This window comes from Mus pahari, chromosome 6 (genome assembly GCF_900095145.1).
Source record: "Mus pahari chromosome 6, PAHARI_EIJ_v1.1, whole genome shotgun sequence".
Lineage (NCBI taxonomy): Eukaryota > Metazoa > Chordata > Mammalia > Rodentia > Muridae > Mus > Mus pahari.
This window is the reverse complement of record NC_034595.1, coordinates 90542265-90560847: the sequence shown is the minus strand read 5'-3', so window position 1 is coordinate 90560847 and position 18583 is coordinate 90542265. Positions and strand designations below refer to the sequence as shown.

The window sequence follows — 18583 nt, the reverse complement described above, 5'->3', positions numbered from 1 at the left end:
TTTAATTTTCTTTCTTTCTTCCTTTTCCTAAAAGCCCTAAAAACCAGTTGTTCCTGCCTCTGTCCCTCAGTCCCTCTGCCCCGGGATAAAATTTTTAGTTTTCTGCATGAGACGTTCTTTGATGAATACTCGAATGTATTAAAACAGCTTCTGAAGCCGGTTCTTAGAATAATGCCTTATGCCGGGTGGTGGTGGCACACGCCTTTAATCCCAGCACTTGGGAGGCAGAGGCAGGCGGATTTCTGAGTTCGAGGCCAGCCTGGTCTACAGAGTAAGTTCCAGGACAGCCAGGGCTACACAGAGAAACCCTGCCTCAGGGGGAAAAAAAAGAATAATGCCTTAGGGAACCACTGTATTCCTAAGATACTGGTATGGGGTTTCTTACTTTATTCTCTTGGTTTTTTAATTTTTATTTTTTTTATTTTTGGCTTGGTTTTACTTTTCCAGACAGGGTTTCTCTGTGTAGCCTTGGCTATCCTGGAACTGGCTCTATAGACCAGGCCTGCCTTGAATTTACAGAGATCCACCAGCCTGTCTGCCTTCAGAGTGCTAAGGCCTGCACCACCACAGTCCCACTTCAGTGTGTTTCTATGCCTCTGACAAATATAACCAGGGGTTATATTGTCATTTACTTTGGGGTCTCTCTGTCCCGTTCTAGTTTGATACCACACTGGGCAGATTTGCCTCAAAACACCATGACCAAAAAGCAAGTGGGGAGTTAAAGGTTTACATGTGCAAATTCTCAGCTCATCACTGAGGCAGGAACCTGGAGGCAGGAGCTGATGCAGAAGCCATGGAGGGACGCTGCTTACTGGTTTGCTCAGCCTTGCAGGTGGAGAGGCCAGTCCAGGGGTTAGACTGCCTAGAATGGGCTGGGTCCTCCCACATCAATCACTAATTAAAAAAAATATTTTTTGCCCAAGTAGCTGGGCAGTGGTAGTGCATACCTTTACATCCAGCACTCGGGAGGTAAATGCAGGCAGATCTCTGAGTTTGAGGCTAGCCTGGTCTACAGAGTGAGTTCCAGTCTATACAGAGAAACCTTGTCTCAAATCACTAAAATAATAATGATAATAATAATAATAATAACACTGTAATAATAAACAAACAAACCGGAAAAAGAAAGAAAAGGAAATGCCCTACAGGCTTGCCCACAGCATGATCTTTTGGAGGCATTTTCTTTTTTCTTTCTTTTTTCTTTTTTTTTTTTTTTTTTAGAAAAGATTTACTTATTTATTATATGTAAGTACACTTTAGCTGTCCTCAGACACACCAGAAGAGGGTGTCAGATTTCATTGCAGATGGTTATGAGCCACCGTGTGGTTACTGGGATTTGAACTCAGGACCTCTGGAAGAGCAGTCTAATGCTCTTAACCGCTGAGCCATCTCTCCAGCCCTGGAGACATTTTCTTAATTTTTTTTTTTTCCTTCTTTCAGATGCCACCAGCTTCTGTCAAGCTGACATAAAAACTATCCCATGCAGGCTCTGTGGACCTTAGTTTCCTCTTCTGTAAAGTAGGGTGGTGATATGCACCTTGAACACCCGTCACCCTGGTCTTCTCCCTTTCCTGCCGACCACTCCATTTAAGACACTCTGGGAGATGGGACTAGGAAAGAGAGGCTAGCTGTATCATGTGACCAAGCGGAAGTTTCTCTCCATCCTTGGAAACTTGGAAATGGCAGCTCACAGTGGAGGGAGGCCACCTTTGAATGTGGCCCTTTGTTAAGAGCAACTGTAACAGTGGACAGTATCCAATCCAGAGTGCAGCAGGTGCTTCTTGTAGACATTCTGGGGAGGTCTATGAAATGGGGGCTTTGTAGCTGGTGGGACCTCAACTTTAGACCAGGCAGTGCCAATTAGCCTGGGGTTTCTCGGGGCCCCATCTGTCTAACCCTCCCTTCCTTACTTCCTTTTGGGAGGTTTTTTGTTTGTTTGTGTTTGTTTTTTTGTTGTTGTTACTTGGTTTCTCAAGACAGGGTTTCTGGTTGTCCTGCAACTCACTTTGTAGACCAGGCTGGCCTTGAACTTACAGAGATCCACCTTCTGAGTTCTGGGATTAAAGGTGTGAGCCACCAGAGTGGCATCCTGGAAGATCTTACTGTGAGATGCAAATAGGCAAGTTCCCAATCTTATCACTAATTGGTTAATAAGTTTGCTTTAGTCTTCTTACCCCTCCCACAACCACCAGGACACAAAGAAGCATATGCCATGTGTTCTAAGACATTTTACTTTATTCCAAAGAAGCCAATATACAGGATATAAAGGGCACAGTATTTACAACAGTACAGTAAACAGGTTGGTTTTCTGGTAGGGTCAGTAGTCTTTGATGAGTATAAACCCCTCCCAGTGATTTCCAGACCCAGCTGACAGACACAGCAACAGTGGGTAGGGTGGGACTAAAAACCAGGTAGATGCTACAGTGTGCGGAAAGGGATCGTGTCATGGTGGGGAATTCACCACATGTCCTCGAGAGCTTGGGAAGGAACTCATAAGGTGAGGAGTTTGCCTGAGACTCACACACAGCCCACACTGAGCCTGGAAATCTCTTCCCAGAGAGAGTGTATGGCTTTGCCCAGACCGCTCTCCACTCCTCCCACTAGGTCAGTCCTAGAGGGAAGACCCAGGTCTGAGGAAACCCCCCAGTGTCCTGGTCCTTTGTCCACAACCAAACTCGACCTTGGCCTGGAGTTACACAGACAGGGCTGAGCACTGAGCGCCCTGGGTCCCTTCTGTGCCTGCTCCAGCTGCCTGACAACTTCCGACATAGCAAATACCCCTAAGAAGTCCTGTGTTCCCCAACCCCACAGAACCTCCCTCCTACTCTCCCCACACAGCTGAATGGGAGTAGGTCTGGCCAGAAAGGAGATGGGGTGACTAATTAGAACCTACCTCTCCCCCACCTCAGTTTTTTGCAGTCCACCCGCCCTCCCCACTCCAGTTCCCTTCCAAGACTTCTAAGGAGCTGAGGGCCGGGGAGGAAGGGACAACAAACTCCCGCCCCAGCTGTGTGCGGACGTTCAGTGACCTTTGAAGGCAAGCTGAGGAGAGGGGTTACCGATGATTGTACACCAGAGTCAATGAACATGGCGGTATCTTATCCACAGCAAAATGCCGGGCTACCATGACTGCCTACCCTAGATTAAAAACCTTTTTCTTTCATAAAAATACAGTCTCTTGCTTCATAAATAGAATACATTTAGCTTAAGTTACACCTCATCTTATCCCTTAACCCATCCCCCCTCCTCCCACCCTAAAGTCAAAGTGGTTTGACTCTTCATAGGACATCTGAGTTCTACCCCCCCAGAACAGAGTCCAAAGTGGACATGCCTTCCAGACTGCCAACGGGGAGACAAAACCTCTTCCCCATCTTTCTCCTTTGGAGTCTTAGTGGAGTGTGTGTGTGTGTGTGTGTGTGTGTGTATTTCACGACCAACCAGGAACCTGAAAGGATGCTGACTCCCTGCTGTGCCTGTGTATGTGACCCCCAAACTAGGAGCATGACCAGGGCCTACACGGGGAGCCCATCTGAGAAGCCCGGAGCCCCCAGTGTCAATATGACACGGGGCTCAGACATAGAAAAGTCAAGAGAAACTATGTACATGTTTACACGGGTGGACAGGTTCGTCTAGACAGGGCAGGCGCTGCCCAGTGAGCGGCGGCCCCAGTGAGTGGTGGGGTTTTCTGGGCAAGCTGTGAGCTCTCGGTGAGCACAAGCAGGACCCACTGGCAACGAACCAAGAAATGAACAAACCAAAGAGGAGGCCACGCCCAGCGCCCAGACCAAGCCAGGAAACATGCCCACTACACCCTTGTCCTTCTCCACTCATCCTCCTGCCTCAGAGCCTCACCTCCCAGGGGAAAGCAGGCTTTGAAGGCCAGCAGGAAGAAACCCACTGGAGCCTGCTTTTCTCATGCACACCAGACAAATGACCTATGTATACAGGTGGGAAAGTAACGGAACACCAGAGAACACCAACTTACACGGTAGCATCTATCACCGCGAACGGTCATGCTGTTCCTTACTGTCTTAACTCTAGAGATATATGTCAGCCCACTGCCTCCGTGAAGAACAAGGAAGGGCCGGCTTCTGCTCTGCCTACCTGACTCCCAGACTCTACCGCTTTACTGCTGGATGGACACGGTCCCCAGCCTCAGCCGAGGACTCACGAGGACAACCCCTCTTCCTGCCCTCACAGAAACGGAAATCTTTACAGCAGCTAAGGTCCAGGCCCATCTGGCTCTGATAACCTTTGGTAAAACAAAACAAAACAAAACAAACAATAATATCAATAACACACAATAATGATAACCCGAAGTGTATGAACCCTGTAACCTTTAAAAAGAAGGATTGGTGAGAAAGGGGGAGGGGGTGGTGAGGACAGGGGCTGTGTCTTCCCAAATAATTGTCCCTCCAAGTACCTGCCAGAAGGGACTGTTTGGCCATCAACAGATGGTACCCCTGCAGACAGGCTGCAAAAGGACCAATGGGAAGCCCCTCCCCACATCATGGAAAACACACATGAGAAAGGCCACCAAGTTCTGATAAGTTACATAAGCCACCAACAAACACATCCTCTCTCCTCTCTATCCATACATAAGCCTACTATGTACACTGGTTCTAAGTGCAAAAGAGATGATGGAACCACCCAGAGAGAAGCAGAGGGATGAAGAGGATCGGGGACCACTGTGGTTCCAGAGTCCTCTGCCCTTTACCACCCAGGCCTCCGAGGACCATGGGTTCTGATCCCTGGGGACATTTTGTTCCTTTGACCTCCAGAGGAACCCTCTGGGTCAATAAAAACCACATAGGCCATCAAAACCACTAGAGTGGACACAAAAATAAGGAAAGAAATAAAAACAAAACCTGATCGTTGCTAGGCAAGTCGCCAGCTGAGACTAGACGGATGCTCTATCTTATGGCCCCTTAACTCAGGCCCCAGGGAGCCTTGGGGAATCACTGGCTCAGCGTCCAGACAAATGGGTATGGAAAGCAAGTATGAATGAGGACGGTCCTCACTTGAGGCTTCTCTCCAGTCATCGCCAGCCTGCCAGCCCCTCCTTCCCTCACAAGGCTTTCCCTACCCCCAAGCCAGAGGGACAACGGAGGAGCAAGACGGTACTGTGGAGGACAGAGTAGGTAGCAGGCCTGGCCCGTTCATACTTTCTCACAGAGAAATTACAACCATGGAACCTGGCAGGTGATTGGAGAGGTGGGAAAGAACATCAAGTCATCAGGAGAACAAAAGACCACCACCCACCCCACCCCACCCAACCCCACAGAGGTCCCCAAGAAAGCCAACGGTCCAGTGGGCCGGCTTGCAGAATGCAGGCGGGCCTTACCAGCAATCCGACTGGGATCACCCCCAAATCCACCTCACCCTCAGAGGCTATGAGGGTCTCATGCTAACCTTGGCCTCTCTCCCAGTTCCCAGAAGTCTGAGAGAGGGCCTGCCTTCCCAATGATATAAGGCAAGCTGCTTTTAGGGTTTTTTTGTTTTGTTTTTTGCATAGTTTAAACACAGTGAGGTTCTTCCTTCCCCCACAGTGCCTTTCCCCGACACATCGCCACTAGATCCAAAAGAAGAAGAAAAGAAAAAAAAAAAAAATGGTCTTCCCTCCCTCCACTTCCATTCACCACTCTATCACTGGGTGAGAAAGTATTGAGAACGCCTGCTCGCCCAGCTCTGGAGGTAAAATAGTCTCCTTCCTTGGGAAGGCAGACCACCGCAAGTCATCTTGGGACAGAGGGAGGGAGCAAAGCTCATGTCCAATCAGAGGAGCAGGTGGGAGGGAGAAAAACCAAAAGATACCACGCCCCCAGGCCCCACCCTCACCTTAGAGTTTTATATTTTTTAAAAAAAACACCTGCTAGGAAGAATTCTTTGGAGCTCAAAGTGGCTCAGCTTAAGGGAGAAGGCACAGTTGCACTGCATCGACGCACAGAAGTCTGCGTTTGTGGTGTGTGTGGGGACAATAGAAAAATCGACAGCACCATTCCATGGGTCGGTGGTGGAGGAAGGAAGGAAGCAGCGGTCCCGCTGGGCCTCCGGAGAAGGGAGGACAGAAGGCTGTGTGTCGAGGAGTGGAGTCCGACTCGAGGAGCCCACACGGCTCAGTGGGGAGAGGAGGCTGGACCCCATCACCAAGACCACCGGGAACGTCGGGCCTCCGTCATCAGCTGACCATGGGCTCCACATCCGCCTCCCGCTCCAGGTCTTCCTGGATTTCATCTGTACTTCCTGAGTCACTGCTGGCCACGGAGCTGGGCGACGGTGAATTCCTGCATTGTGTGGAAGAAACAGGAGCCTTTCAGAGAGCAGCCTGGGGGACCCTAACGGCCCAGGGCCAGGAGCTCTGGGCGGTCACACCTGTTTAAAAAAAAAAAAAAAACCTATCCCGAGGGTCTGGGGTGAGCAAAACGTACGCACAAGGCTCTGGGTTCCATTCTCAGCAACACCACAGTGGAGTCTGCCCTGAGGGGCTCCTGCTGTGAGATCCCTGCAGGATGCACTTTCCCTCAATCCCTGTAGGTTCCATAAGCTGCCTAGGGCTCTTAGCATTCCTTGGGACCTCTGCCCTAGCCACTGCTTACCGTAGGTAACTAGCGTGTGGCTTCTCTTCGGGAGAGGGGGCAGGATTCTGTAACCTTCCATCATCCCTGCTCTGAGCACAAAGCGGTGCCCACGGAACCCCCCCCCCCGTAGGGAAGAAGGAACCTCACTTAAGAAAAAAACGCCTCCTAAGCTGGGCGTGGTAGTGCACGCCTTTAATCCCAGCACGATTTCTGAGTTCGAGGCCAGCCTGGTCTACAGAGTGACAGCCAGGGCTACACAGAGAAACCCTGTCTCAAAAAAAAAAAAAAAAAAAGGCTGGCGGCGAGATGGCTCAGCAGGTAAAAGCACTGACTGCTCTTCCAAAGGTCCTGAGTTCAAATCCCACCAACCACATGGTGGCTCACAACTACCCATAATGAGATCTGATGCCCTCTTCTGGTGCATCTGAAGACAGCTACAGTGTACTTATGTATAATAATAAATAAATCTTAAAAAAAGAAAGAAAAGAAAAGAAAAAAGAAGAAAACGCCTCCATCTGACTGGCCTTCAGTCTTAATGATTGAGTCAGAGAGATCTTAGCCCGCTGCGGGTGATGCCACTCCTGGACAGGTGGGTCCTCGATGGTATACAAAAGCAGGCTGAGCAAGCCATGGAAAGCAAACTGGTAAACAGCTGCCCTCCGTGGCCTCAGCATCATTTCCTGGTTCCAGGCTCCTTCCCTGACTTCCCCCAACAATGGACTACGATGTGGGGCCCTTTCCTCTCCAACTTGCTTTCGTCATAGTGGTCATCATAGCACCAGAACACTAACTCAGACGCTCTTGCACACAGCGGCCTTTGACAACTCGCTGTTGAACCGATCGGTGGTGGTGGTATTGTTTTTTGTTTTGTGTTGTCTTTCAGAAGCTCTGTGAGATTAGGTACATTAGTCACCTAGCACATAGTAGGTATGCTCATGATGGGGGCTTGGTAGGTGGGTGGATGGATGGGAAGTCAGACAGAGGGTCGAAAAAATTAAAATGTAGTGAAGCTGCATGAGGCAGCTCCAAATGTCTCTCTGTGAAGCCCCCCACACACACACACACCATGGAAGCCCTGGGGCGCACGCGCATGCATGCGCAGAGCCGCACCTGTCTGCAGAGCCTTTGATGAGCCGACGGCAGGTCTCCATCTGCACGTCCAGGCCTCGCTTCATGCTGCACATCTCCATATACTCATGCAGGTGCCGGTTCATGTCGCTCTTGGCTGTGGCCAGCTCCAGCTGGAAGGAGACAATGACGAATAAAGGTGAGGAGGGGGACCGTTCGCCTCAGGTTACTGCCCGCAACAACCTCCCTCCTCTGTCCCTTGGTGGTATCATTATCCAGGCCCCTCCTTGTGCTATCAACTTTCCTTATTCTCTGCACACCAGTCAATAGTCTTTAGACCTGCTTCTGGACAAAGGGGGAATGGTTGCTTAGCAACCCCAGAGAGGTCTGTCCGGCTAAGCCCCATCTGATTCTGGGGACTTGGTGTGCTCAGCATCTCTGGGGAACTTGCTGTCCACTGGAAAAGGAAACTCTTCATGTCTCTGTGCCTGTACTGTGACAGCTGGAGGGAGGAGGGAGGACTCTGGACTTCTCCAACAAGGGAAGATCACTGACTCTTGCATAGCAGTGGCCAAGCACACTGGCGTGAATGTTGCCTCCTAACTGGGAAACTGCAGACAAGTGACCTGGCCTCTCTGGACATGATTTCCTCCTCTCTATGGGTACCTGGTCCCTATAGCAGAGGAGGAAGTAAGGATGACCACTGCTGACTTCTGAGTGCCTGTTATTGGCACTCTCCTGCCTCAGCCTCTTTAGGGGAGGCAGGAATTACTGCCTGACTTTACAGATTAGGAAACCAATACCCTAATAAGAACAGGTTTTCTTTTCTCTTTTTTTCTTTTTTTAAGATTTATTTACTTTATTTATATAAGTACACTGTAGCTGTCTTCAGACACACCAGAAGAGGGCATCTGATCCCATTACAGATGGTTGTGAGCCACCATGTTGGTGACTGGGATTTGAACTCAGGACCTCTGGAAGAGCAGTCAGTGCTCTGAACTGCTGAGCCATCTTTCCAGCCCAAGAACAGGTTTTCAATGCCAGGCTTTTGCCTTTAGACCCTGTCGTGCCCCATCTTGCAAGCCTACATTTCCACGAACACCCAGGATCTTAACTAAGCAACCCCTGGGAGACTCCGTAGCAGGCTCCTTGGCTTGAGCACTTACCTCGATCTGGCCTATGGTCTCCTGGTACTCCTTGTCTCTCGTCTTGAAGAAGGATTCAGTCTCATGGATCAAGTTGCCCAAGTTTTCTTCTTGCTGGGGACACAGAAGGGATAGTTTAGCTGGGGATCAAAGGCTGCCTGGGAAGGAAAGGATGAGGGATCCTGTGAGAGAGGCACCCCCAGAGATGGCAGGTCATGGGCTCACCTCGCCCTGCAGGTCAATGGTAGGGTTACAGTTGGTAAAATCCTCCCATAGCAGCAGTGTGTCTTCATTCTCTTCCCATGTCAGGCTGTCACAGTCGTCATCAAAATCAAAGGTCTCCCGCCTATGGATGACATCAGAGGGCATGAGTGAACAGAAGCCAGGCCCCTGGGGTGCATACAGAGGAGAGAAAGGGACACCTTCCCTAGTGAGTGCAGCTATGGGAGATCTCAGAAAGCTGGCTGGTAGGCAAAGACTCAATGCTTTAGTCTTTCAGGACAGAGTGTGTCCGTGTAATTAGAAGTCTAGTTTTAGATTAAGAGGGGAGTGGAGACAGGAGGGTCAAGTTCAAGGCCAGCCTGGGTGATATAGTGAGTTCCAATCAGCTTGAGATGTGGTATAAAACCTTGTCTCAGAAATCCCGGAGGGCTGGAGAGAAGGCTAGGCCATGAAGAGGGCTTGCTGCTCTTGCAGAGGACTGGAGATCTGTCCCAGCCCCCACATGGCAGCTTAAAACTGCTAACACTGGTTCCAGGGCCCCAGCATCCTCCCCCGGACTCCACAAGCACTCCATGCATACAGGGCACAGTCACATATGCCGGCTAAGCACTCATTCACATCAATAAAATCCTCTCAAAGGGACTGGAGAGATGGCTCAGGTTAAGGGCACTGACTGCTCTTCCAGAGGTCCTGAGTTCAATTCCCAGCAACAATGTGGTGGCTCACAACCATCTGTAATGGGATCTAATGCCCTCTTCTGGTGTGTCTGCAGACAGCTACAGTGTACTCATATACATAAAATAAATAAAATTTTAAAACAACCTCAAAATATCTCTCTCTCTCTCTCTCTCTCTCTCTCTCTGTGTGTGTGTGTGTGTGTGTGTGCGCGTGTGTGTGTACGAGCGAGTGTACACACATGTATCCTTTAGACATGCTTCTGGTCAAAAGAAGAATGGTTGCCCTGCCCCATGTTGAGTAGGGCAAATGCAGCCACACTCCTGACATCTTGCAGAGGAGGAAAGCGTAGCTCAGGAAGAAACACACTTGCCCAAAGCCACCACTGCTGTGTAGCAGAGGAAGGACTGCGGCCCAGACCTGCTGGCTCCCTACAGCTTTTGAAGCCAACTAAGAGCAGCCTCAAACCTGGAGGGTAGTGTGTTTATTAGTTTCATTTCACAGGTCAGCAAACTGAGGCTCAGGGAAGACTGGGTGTCCTTCTGAATATCCAGTGATATATGCTAACACTGGACTTAAATTTAAAATCCACGTAACCTTAGAGTCTTTCCGGCTAGAGTGGGAAGAACAAGACGAGTTATATGTGGTTTTGTCCAGGACTGGTTCCCAAGATGCACAGATTACTCCAGCTGGGGGCCCCTTAAAGACTATTGCATCTGGATATGGTAGTGCAGGCCTTTAATCCCAGCACTCAGGAGGCAGAGGCAGGTGGATCTCTTGAGAGTTCCAGGCCAGAGAGTTCTAGGCCAGCTAGGACTATAAAGGAATCATGTCTCAAAACAAAAACAAAATAAAAACAACAACAACAAAATCACCAAAGAATCCTGGGATTTTAGGCTTACACTGCCATGCCAGGCTCTGAGAGTTCCTTCCTTCCTTCCTTCCTTCCTTCCTTCCTTCCTTCCTTCCTTCCTTCCTTCCTTCCTTCCTTTTTTTTTAAATGACTGAGTTATTTTAAGCATATTAGTGTTCTGCCTGCTTGTATCCTGTATGTGAGGGTATCAAATACCCTGTAACTATAGTTATAGACAGCTGTGACTTGCCATGTGTGTGTGCTGGGAATTGAACCCAGGTCCTTTGGAAGAACAGCCAGTACCCTTAACTGCCGAGTCATCTCTGCAGCCCTCAGGCTCTGAGTTTACATCAGTGGCACAGGACTGTAGACTTCCATTCGGGGGGGTCTCCCATTGTTTATGCCTCCCCAATCTCTCCTGGCTCTTTTAGAACTCTGCTCTACCTCATTCAACAAAGGTATGAGTTGGGGGCCAAAAGACAATGACACAGAAGGATTTCTGATTTAAAAAAAAAAAAAAAAAAAAAAAAAAAGGCTTCCTAGAGCGCCCCCTTGAGGTAGGCCAGGCTTGTTCCCTTGCCCAATAGCAATTCTTGTAGCAGCCTCTAGGTGGCGCCTGTAAGTCAAGAAATACGCTTGGAGGGGTTTATTGGAGGAGGCGATTCTGAGCCTCTGGGGTCCATCCATCAGCACATGGCGTGGTCCAGTACTCACTGCACTTCCTTTCCAGCGTCTGAGATCTGAAGGAAAGCCCCTCTGAGGGATGGCTAGCCAGAACAGACAGGAAGACGGATGAGAGCAGAAACGGAAAGAGCCCCCACCCTCACCCGGGGACTTTGGAAGGATGTCGAAAATTCTCCTCTCAGCCTTAGTCTGAAGCCCAAGCTACTGATTTGGATCAAGACAACACAGAGTTCTGACACGGGTGTGTCATTCTAAGGCTTTACTAAAATCGGCTGGGGGTGGTGTGGGGTGAGGGTGGGATGGGGGTGGGATGGCGGTGGGGTGAAGCTGGGATGGCAGTGGGGTTGGGGTGAGGGGTAACCACCAGGCTGGGCCACGGGCTCATGGAAACACCAGGTGGGAACTAAACAACACTGAGTCAGCCGCTAACACCAGCCAGAGGACCAGAACAGGGGTAGGGATGAGCAAAGATTTTTTTTTTTTTTTTTTTTTTGTTTCGACAAATCTAATTAGACACCGAACCCTGTCAACGCTCCGGTGCCCACCACATGAGGGGTCACTTCCCCACTGCTCATAACTGAACGTTTTTTGCACACCCAAGAGGGAGCCCTTGCCAAAGGCACCCCTGACTCAGCTCTCTGGATGGATACCTCTCTCTGCACCTCCTTTCTGACCAGATTAACGATCCCCTGGGGACTCCATGAAAACACAGATAATTGATTTCTTCTGAGGAGCCCTTTTATTCAACAAAATGAAGGAGATTTGGGGGTGTCTGCACATCAAAGAATGATTCAGGCTCAGGAATTCCCAGTGCAACACTGGGAAAACCTGGACCTAAGCCACATTTCTTTCCAAAAGCCTAGGGATGCAGCACAGTTGACAGTGCTTGCCTGGGGGGCGGGGGGGGGGAGGGAGGGGGGACTGGGTTTGATTCCCCAGTACAGCATAAACCAGGTCCTAGTACTCAAGGGGTGGAGACAGGAAGGTCAGACGTTCAAGGCCATTCTAGACTACATAGCAAGCTTGAGGCTAGCCTGGGCTACAGGGACCCCTCTCTCAAAACCAAAACCAAAAGGGGTGGGGGATGGGGGCATGCCCTCTTGTCAGCAGAAGTGAGAACATGAGATCTGGAGGGGTACTCAAGCTGAAAGATGAACCAAGGGACAAGGCGTGTCCTTGGCTTGATCCATAGTGAATGTCCAGCCTTGTCTCGTCTGTCTGAGGGGAGAACTCCCAACTCCACCCTGCTCGTCCTGAGCATCTAACTAAAGCCAAAGAAACAGCTACAGAGGGGCCGCAGATGGAAGATGGAAACAGCAACAGAGGGGCCGCAGATGGAAGACGGACGTCTCTCCCAAGCAGGAGAGTGGCTAAGGGGACGAAGCACTAAACCACATATGTGGGCCTGGCTCTGCCCTACTGTGTGCCCCTGAAATGCTTCCCTCATATGGAGCTCAAGGAGCTGGTGGCCTGATTGTCAGGTGCTGCCAATGGTGGCCAGGCAGAGCTCTCAGAGTCCAGGTGCCTGAGAGCATGGGGCTCCCAGCCCTGCCCTTAACTCACCCAGGGTCCTCACCCCCATCCCACCTTGGGGTGCCATTTGTATTCAAGTTAAAAATGGGTCTCGGTTCAGAACAAAGCACCAAGTGGGCCAAGGCCACAGTGCCACCAGGGTGACATACTCAATGGGTTTTGGTATACCAGTTCTCTCTATAGTTTGGTAAGGTGTCCTGAAGGGTGGCATGTGTCAATGTGTCTTAGCTACCAATGTGACATCACTGAGCCTGCACACAGACAGCATGCACACACGCACGCACACACACACACACACACACATACAGAAGCATGTGTGCATACACATATACACATACAGCACATGCACACACACAACACGCACGCACACACACACGCACAGAGACACACAGAGCACACACACACACACACACACACCTCCCAAGGGCTGGAACCAACTGTCTCTGGCCATCACCTGTACACTCAGGCCAGACTCAGCCACTCAGCCAGAACCTCTTGGTGAGGGAGTGCTAGTGAGTGACAGATTGTGGTCTGAATCCCAACTCTGTCACACACTGCTGAGCCTCCCCAGAGCCTTCCAAAGGTTAACAATGACCCTGTCTGCTTGGTGAAGGTCTGGAGTCAGCCAAGTGTCATTTCATGGACGACACTTGGCGACTGTCAAGACTCTTTCCAGCTCACCAGCCCACCAAGGGAGACTGGAAGATACCCATCTTCCAGTGTGATGCAAGGCTGGTAACAGCCTGCTAAGGTGACACCATGCCAAAAAAACAAAACAAAACAAAACCACAAACAAACAAAAAAGGTGACACCATGCCACTGATCATTCCTGGACATGTGACCTCATCAGGCAGACTCTACATACAAAGAGGGAGGAGACTACCCAGCCTTTTTTTTTTTTTTTTTTTTTTTTTTTTTTTTTTTTTTTTTTGAGACAGGGTTTCTCTGTATAGCCCTGGCTGTCCTGGAACTCACTCTGTAGACCAGGCTAGCCTCAAACTCAGAAATCCTCCTGCCTCTGCCTCCCAAGTGCTGGGATTAAAGGCGTGCGCCACCGTACCTGGCTTTACCCAGCCTTTTCATCTCTTGGGCGAGGAAGGACAATCCTGGTTGAAACAATCACCCCCTATACCTGTCTGGGTGGGGGTGTTCCACAGGACCGGGGGAGCAACAGGTGACATAAAGGATCATGGGTACACTTCCAAATACAGCAGGCACTAGATACCCAGCCATGATGAAGCTTCTGCTCTTGTTCTCTCTCTCTCTCTCTCTCTCTCTCTCTCTCTCTCTCTCCCCCTCTTGCTCCCCCTCTCTCCCCATTCCCTCCCCCCCTCTCTCCATGTGGCCTTTGATCCCAGCCCTCAGGAGGCAGAGGCAGGTGTTTCTCTGAGTCTGAGGTCAGCCTGGTCTACAGAGTGAGTTCCAGGACAGCCAGGGCTACACAGAGAAACCCTGCTAAGAAAAAAACAAAAAAAAAAACCTAGTGGTTGGACAGATGGCTCCATGGTTAAGAGCACTGGCTGCTCTTTTAGAGGATCCAAATTTGACTGGGAACCTTTGTGGTGGCTCACAACAACTAACTCCAGCCCTTGGGGATCTAATGCTCTCTTCAGCCTGCCAAAGGCACCAGGGACATACATGGTCCATATATATATATATATATATATATATATATATATATATATATATATATGCAAAATACCCATACACATAAAAATTTTAAAGAATAACAAAAATAAAATAGGGGGCTGGAGAGATGGCTCAGCAGTTAAGAGCACTGGCTGCTCTTGCAGAAGACCTGGGTTTGAGTCCCAGCACACATACGGCGCACAGCCTTCCGCAACTCCTATTTCAAGGGTTCTGACCTCCACAGAAAGCAGACACACATGTGGCAAAATGGACATACATGCAAAAACATTCATACAACAAAAATAAATAGATATAAAATTTTAAAATAAATAAATACATATAAAAAAAATAATCTAGGGGCTGGAAATGTGCCCTAGTGAGCAAAATGCTTGCCTTGCAAGGATGAGGACCTGATTTCAATCCTCAGCACACACGCTAAAAGGTCAGACGTGGAGTCAGGTGGTGGAGGCGCACGCATTTAATCCCAGCACTCAGGAGGCAGAGGCAGGTGGGTCTGGGAGTTGAAGGCCAGCCTGGTCTGGTGGCGTGCACTTGTAATCCCAGCACTGGGGAGGAATACAGGCAGACCCCTGGGGCTGGATGGCCAGCCAACCTAACCTAACCAGCAAGCCCCAGGCCAATGAGACACCCTGACTCCAAGAAACAAAGTGAATAGTGCCTGAGAAATGACACGGACGCCTGATCACTGCTTACACACACACACACACACACACACACACACACACACAGAATCCAAACTCTTTCAGAACAGGTGACTCATCTCAGCCCAGCCACGGATATGCCCCCCCCCCCCAAGCTGGGCAACCTGGGTACTCACAGCTGGTTAAACATGCGCTTCATCTCATCGGTGATGTTCATGGAGCCGACCTCCTCATCTGAGAACCGATTCACCTCCCCATCCTGCTCGGAGATGTCATCATCCGAAGCCACCTTACGATCTTTCTTCTTAGGGACCACCTGGATGGGGAAGGAAGAGACCAAGGTAATAGGGGTGCTTGGCTGGGGTGCAGAGGGGTAAGACTGGGAGGGAACCACTGTCCCGAGGAGTGGATGGATGTGGCTGGGATCAGCCACCACCGCAGGGAGTTGCTTAGGTCCTCTACGAAGCAGGCAGCATTGGCAGGAAGCGTGAGGCGTGAGGCATGCAGGTGGAGAACACAGACACAGGGACCAAGTCCTGCCTGGTGACTGGGCCAGCTCAGCTCACCCATCACCAGAAAAAAGCAGCCCCATGATGTGGAAACAAGGAGAGGCCAGAGGAGGGCACCATCACCTGAGATGTCTCAAAGCCAGCCCGAGAGACCAAGAGACCCTGACAAAGGTCAAAAGAGCTGCATGCTTCCAGAACCTTCCTCTCACATGCAGAGGCATGGAGGGTTCACCAAGCTCTGCTCCAAGCAGAAAAGACCTGTGCAAATGAGGGCTGCGTAGCTCTCCCGATGGATCAGTCCCCAGCAAGAAAGCACGAGATGGAGAAAGGCCTGGGCCTCCCACCACTATGTCCAGAGTCACACACAGAAAGCAACAACACACTGCACTGCCCTGGGCTCAAGCACAAGCCAAACTATGACCCAAGACTTCTGAGAATGACACGCACCCTCCGTTAACAAGACCACACCCCGTCCCTCTCCAGAACTGCCCACTGGTGCCCAGTTGTGAGGGCTGCTCTGCCATGGGAACAATGTGGAATCTCAGAGAAAGAGGCTGCATGAGAAGCAATGGGTGTGGAGTGGACCTGGGGACACGTGGGGACATGTCCTGGAGGGCTGGGAGATCTCCCATGTCCTTCCTCGGTCTGTCCTCCCAGGCCTCAGTCTCCTAAGCTATAACTACAAATCCCCAAGTCGTATTTCCCTTGGGGAGGGGGGGGTCATATGACTCTCAGGATCAGGGTGATCGAGATGTGGAGGGAAAGAGGAGCTGACAGTGGTGGCATTCAGGGCTGTTCTAAGAGGTTTGGGGTGGAGCCAGGTGAGCGGGGCCGGCCCTGGTCACCTGGAAGATCTTGGACACGTCTTCCGAGTTCCTCTGCTGTGCGACATCGCACAGCTTAGCCGTGATATCGATTCGGCGGCAGATGTCCATGTCCACCTTCATAGCCTTTTCTTGGATCTTTGTGTCCAGGTCTGTCATGGGCTGCAGGGAGGACAGCAGGGTTACATGAGCGAGGGACGGAGCAAGCATGAGGGGGCCATCAGGAGTAGGGAGAACCTGAGGGGTCAGGCAGTCCCTGGAGGACAGTGGGGGGTTACATGAGCGAGGGACGGAGCAAGCGTGAGGGGCCATCAGAGTTGGGAGAACCCTAAGGGTCAGGTAGGCCCTAAAGGTAGTTGGGGAGTGGGTTGAGCCTTTCCTGAGGGGTGGGGGTGGGGTTGGTGGGCACTGCTCAGGGTTGGAAGGGATATGGGGACTTCAGGTGGGAAAATGTGAGGCCATGTGTGCTGGTCCCACTCAGAGCTGCAGGGCACAGCAATGTTGGCTTCGTTTGAGCGAAGGACAAGCAAGACCATTGTGACTTGAAGAACATCCTTCCAAGGAAGGCTGTGGTGCCTTGAGTTAGGCCAAGGCCTTGGCTTTAGTTTCCTAGCATGTGCATGTGTGCACGCACGCGCGCGCGCGAGCACACACACACACACACACACACACACACACACACACACACACACACCCCTCCCCTTCTCTTCCCATCCTCATGCCCCACTGTTCCCCATAGTGTGCCTGCTTCAGCAGCGTTCTCTCTCTCTCTCTCTCTCTCTCTCTCTCTCTCTCTCTCTCTCTCTCTCTCTCTCTGCCACAGATGACAGACAGCAGGGGTCACAGAAAGAGCAAGGGTTCCCTCTGCACCCAAGTGTAGGGAAGCCAGGTGGCCTCCACCTAGGCCCCACAGCTTCTTCCAACCACACTCAGCTGCACGTCCCACAAAGCCAGGCTGAGTCACCAAGTTCAGGCTCCTTCTCCTTTTGGTGGGCAATCCTGGCAGACCACCCACTGCCTGAAGATGGCAAAAAACTCAGGTCCCAGAGTCGAGGAAGCCTACACTGCTAACAGATGTTTCCACCCATGGTGTCTCACTCAGAGGGGCCCCCAGATGGCCAAGAAGATGCACATACCAGCCCTTCCCAACTTAACACCCTACAAGAGGATGCCCTGAGCCTGAAGTCTCTTGGGTTGGCACGGCCAAGACCATTCGGTCACCTATGTTCTGCAGACACCAAGGTCGCCACGTGGCGAGCTGGTGACAGTCGAGCAACACATACAGATGTCAGGGCCCTGAGGACCGCAATGGGTTAAGCAGCGGGTTAAAGCAACTCTATTCAGACACAGGAAAGCAATGTCAGGAGGGAGGGGAGGCTCCTGGTCCCCGATGCATCCCTCATCAGAACAAACCAGCCAGCCACGACTGTAACTATAAGCCGAGCTCGAGCCTCCGAGTGAATGAAGCGTTTGGCATGACGGGTAAAGGGAGGTCGTGATGCCTAAGGTGACGGCCACACCACTTACGTCACTCATGAGCCCTTTGAACACCACCAGCTCGGCCTTGAGCCGCTCAATCTTCTCATTCATCTCCTCCTGGATGGCCTCGGCTTCTTGCGCCGCCTGTGGATGGAAGGAGAGAGGCGGGCTTTAAAGGGACGAGAGGACAGACACCTGAGCCCAAGCCCAGAGCCCTGGACACTAGACGGCTAACTAAAGCTAAGCGATTGTGTGCCTCAGCCGTTCTGGCTGCTGAGCCCTGGTGACACTTCAGGGGGTCACTTATGGCAAAGAAAACTGGACAGCACTATGAGCTTAAGGCCAGCTTTAAAAAAAATACAAGGTTAACCCCAACAGCCAGGCGCCAATGCCCGACCTGCGCTCTGCCAGTCTAGCACGGGCATCCCAAGGTGTGTGTGTGTTAGGATGTGGGTGTGTCTGCAGAACAGGCTGGGAGGTCACATCTAAAATTAATACAGCAGAAGACAGAACTGCAGGTAATTTTAATCTTTTGTGATTTCGTGGACCTTTCCAACATCTGACTGTGAAGATGTTAAAAACACACACACACACACACACACACACAGACACACACACCAAACTTTATTATAAAAGAAAGGAGAACATTAGCCTCTTTGTAGTAATTGGAGGGATGGGACCAAACTCTGGCTGGGGACACCAGAATCCTTATGTAGCTGAGCATG

At 50.8% G+C, this 18583-nt stretch overlaps 1 protein-coding gene across 2 annotated transcripts in view; it reads right to left on the bottom strand.

Moving 5' to 3' along the window:
- Nucleotides 1-2212: 2212 nt before the first annotated feature.
- The window catches only part of Iffo2 (intermediate filament family orphan 2), a 46738-nt gene continuing 30367 nt past the window's right edge, over nt 2213-18583 (bottom strand). Inside the window, exons 3-9 of one of the 2 annotated variants that reach the window (XM_021200208.2) lie at nt 17907-18002; nt 16401-16541; nt 15223-15362; nt 9014-9134; nt 8810-8902; nt 7686-7816; nt 2213-6281 (exon numbers count right to left, since the gene is read on the bottom strand). In XM_021200208.2, the coding sequence (XP_021055867.1) occupies nt 6176-6281; nt 7686-7816; nt 8810-8902; nt 9014-9134; nt 15223-15362; nt 16401-16541; nt 17907-18002 (828 nt within the window). In that variant the 3' untranslated portion in view covers nt 2213-6175. The remainder of the gene's footprint in view (nt 6282-7685; nt 7817-8809; nt 8903-9013; nt 9135-15222; nt 15363-16400; nt 16542-17906; nt 18003-18583) is intronic. The other variant, XM_029540189.1, reaches the window with a different exon arrangement.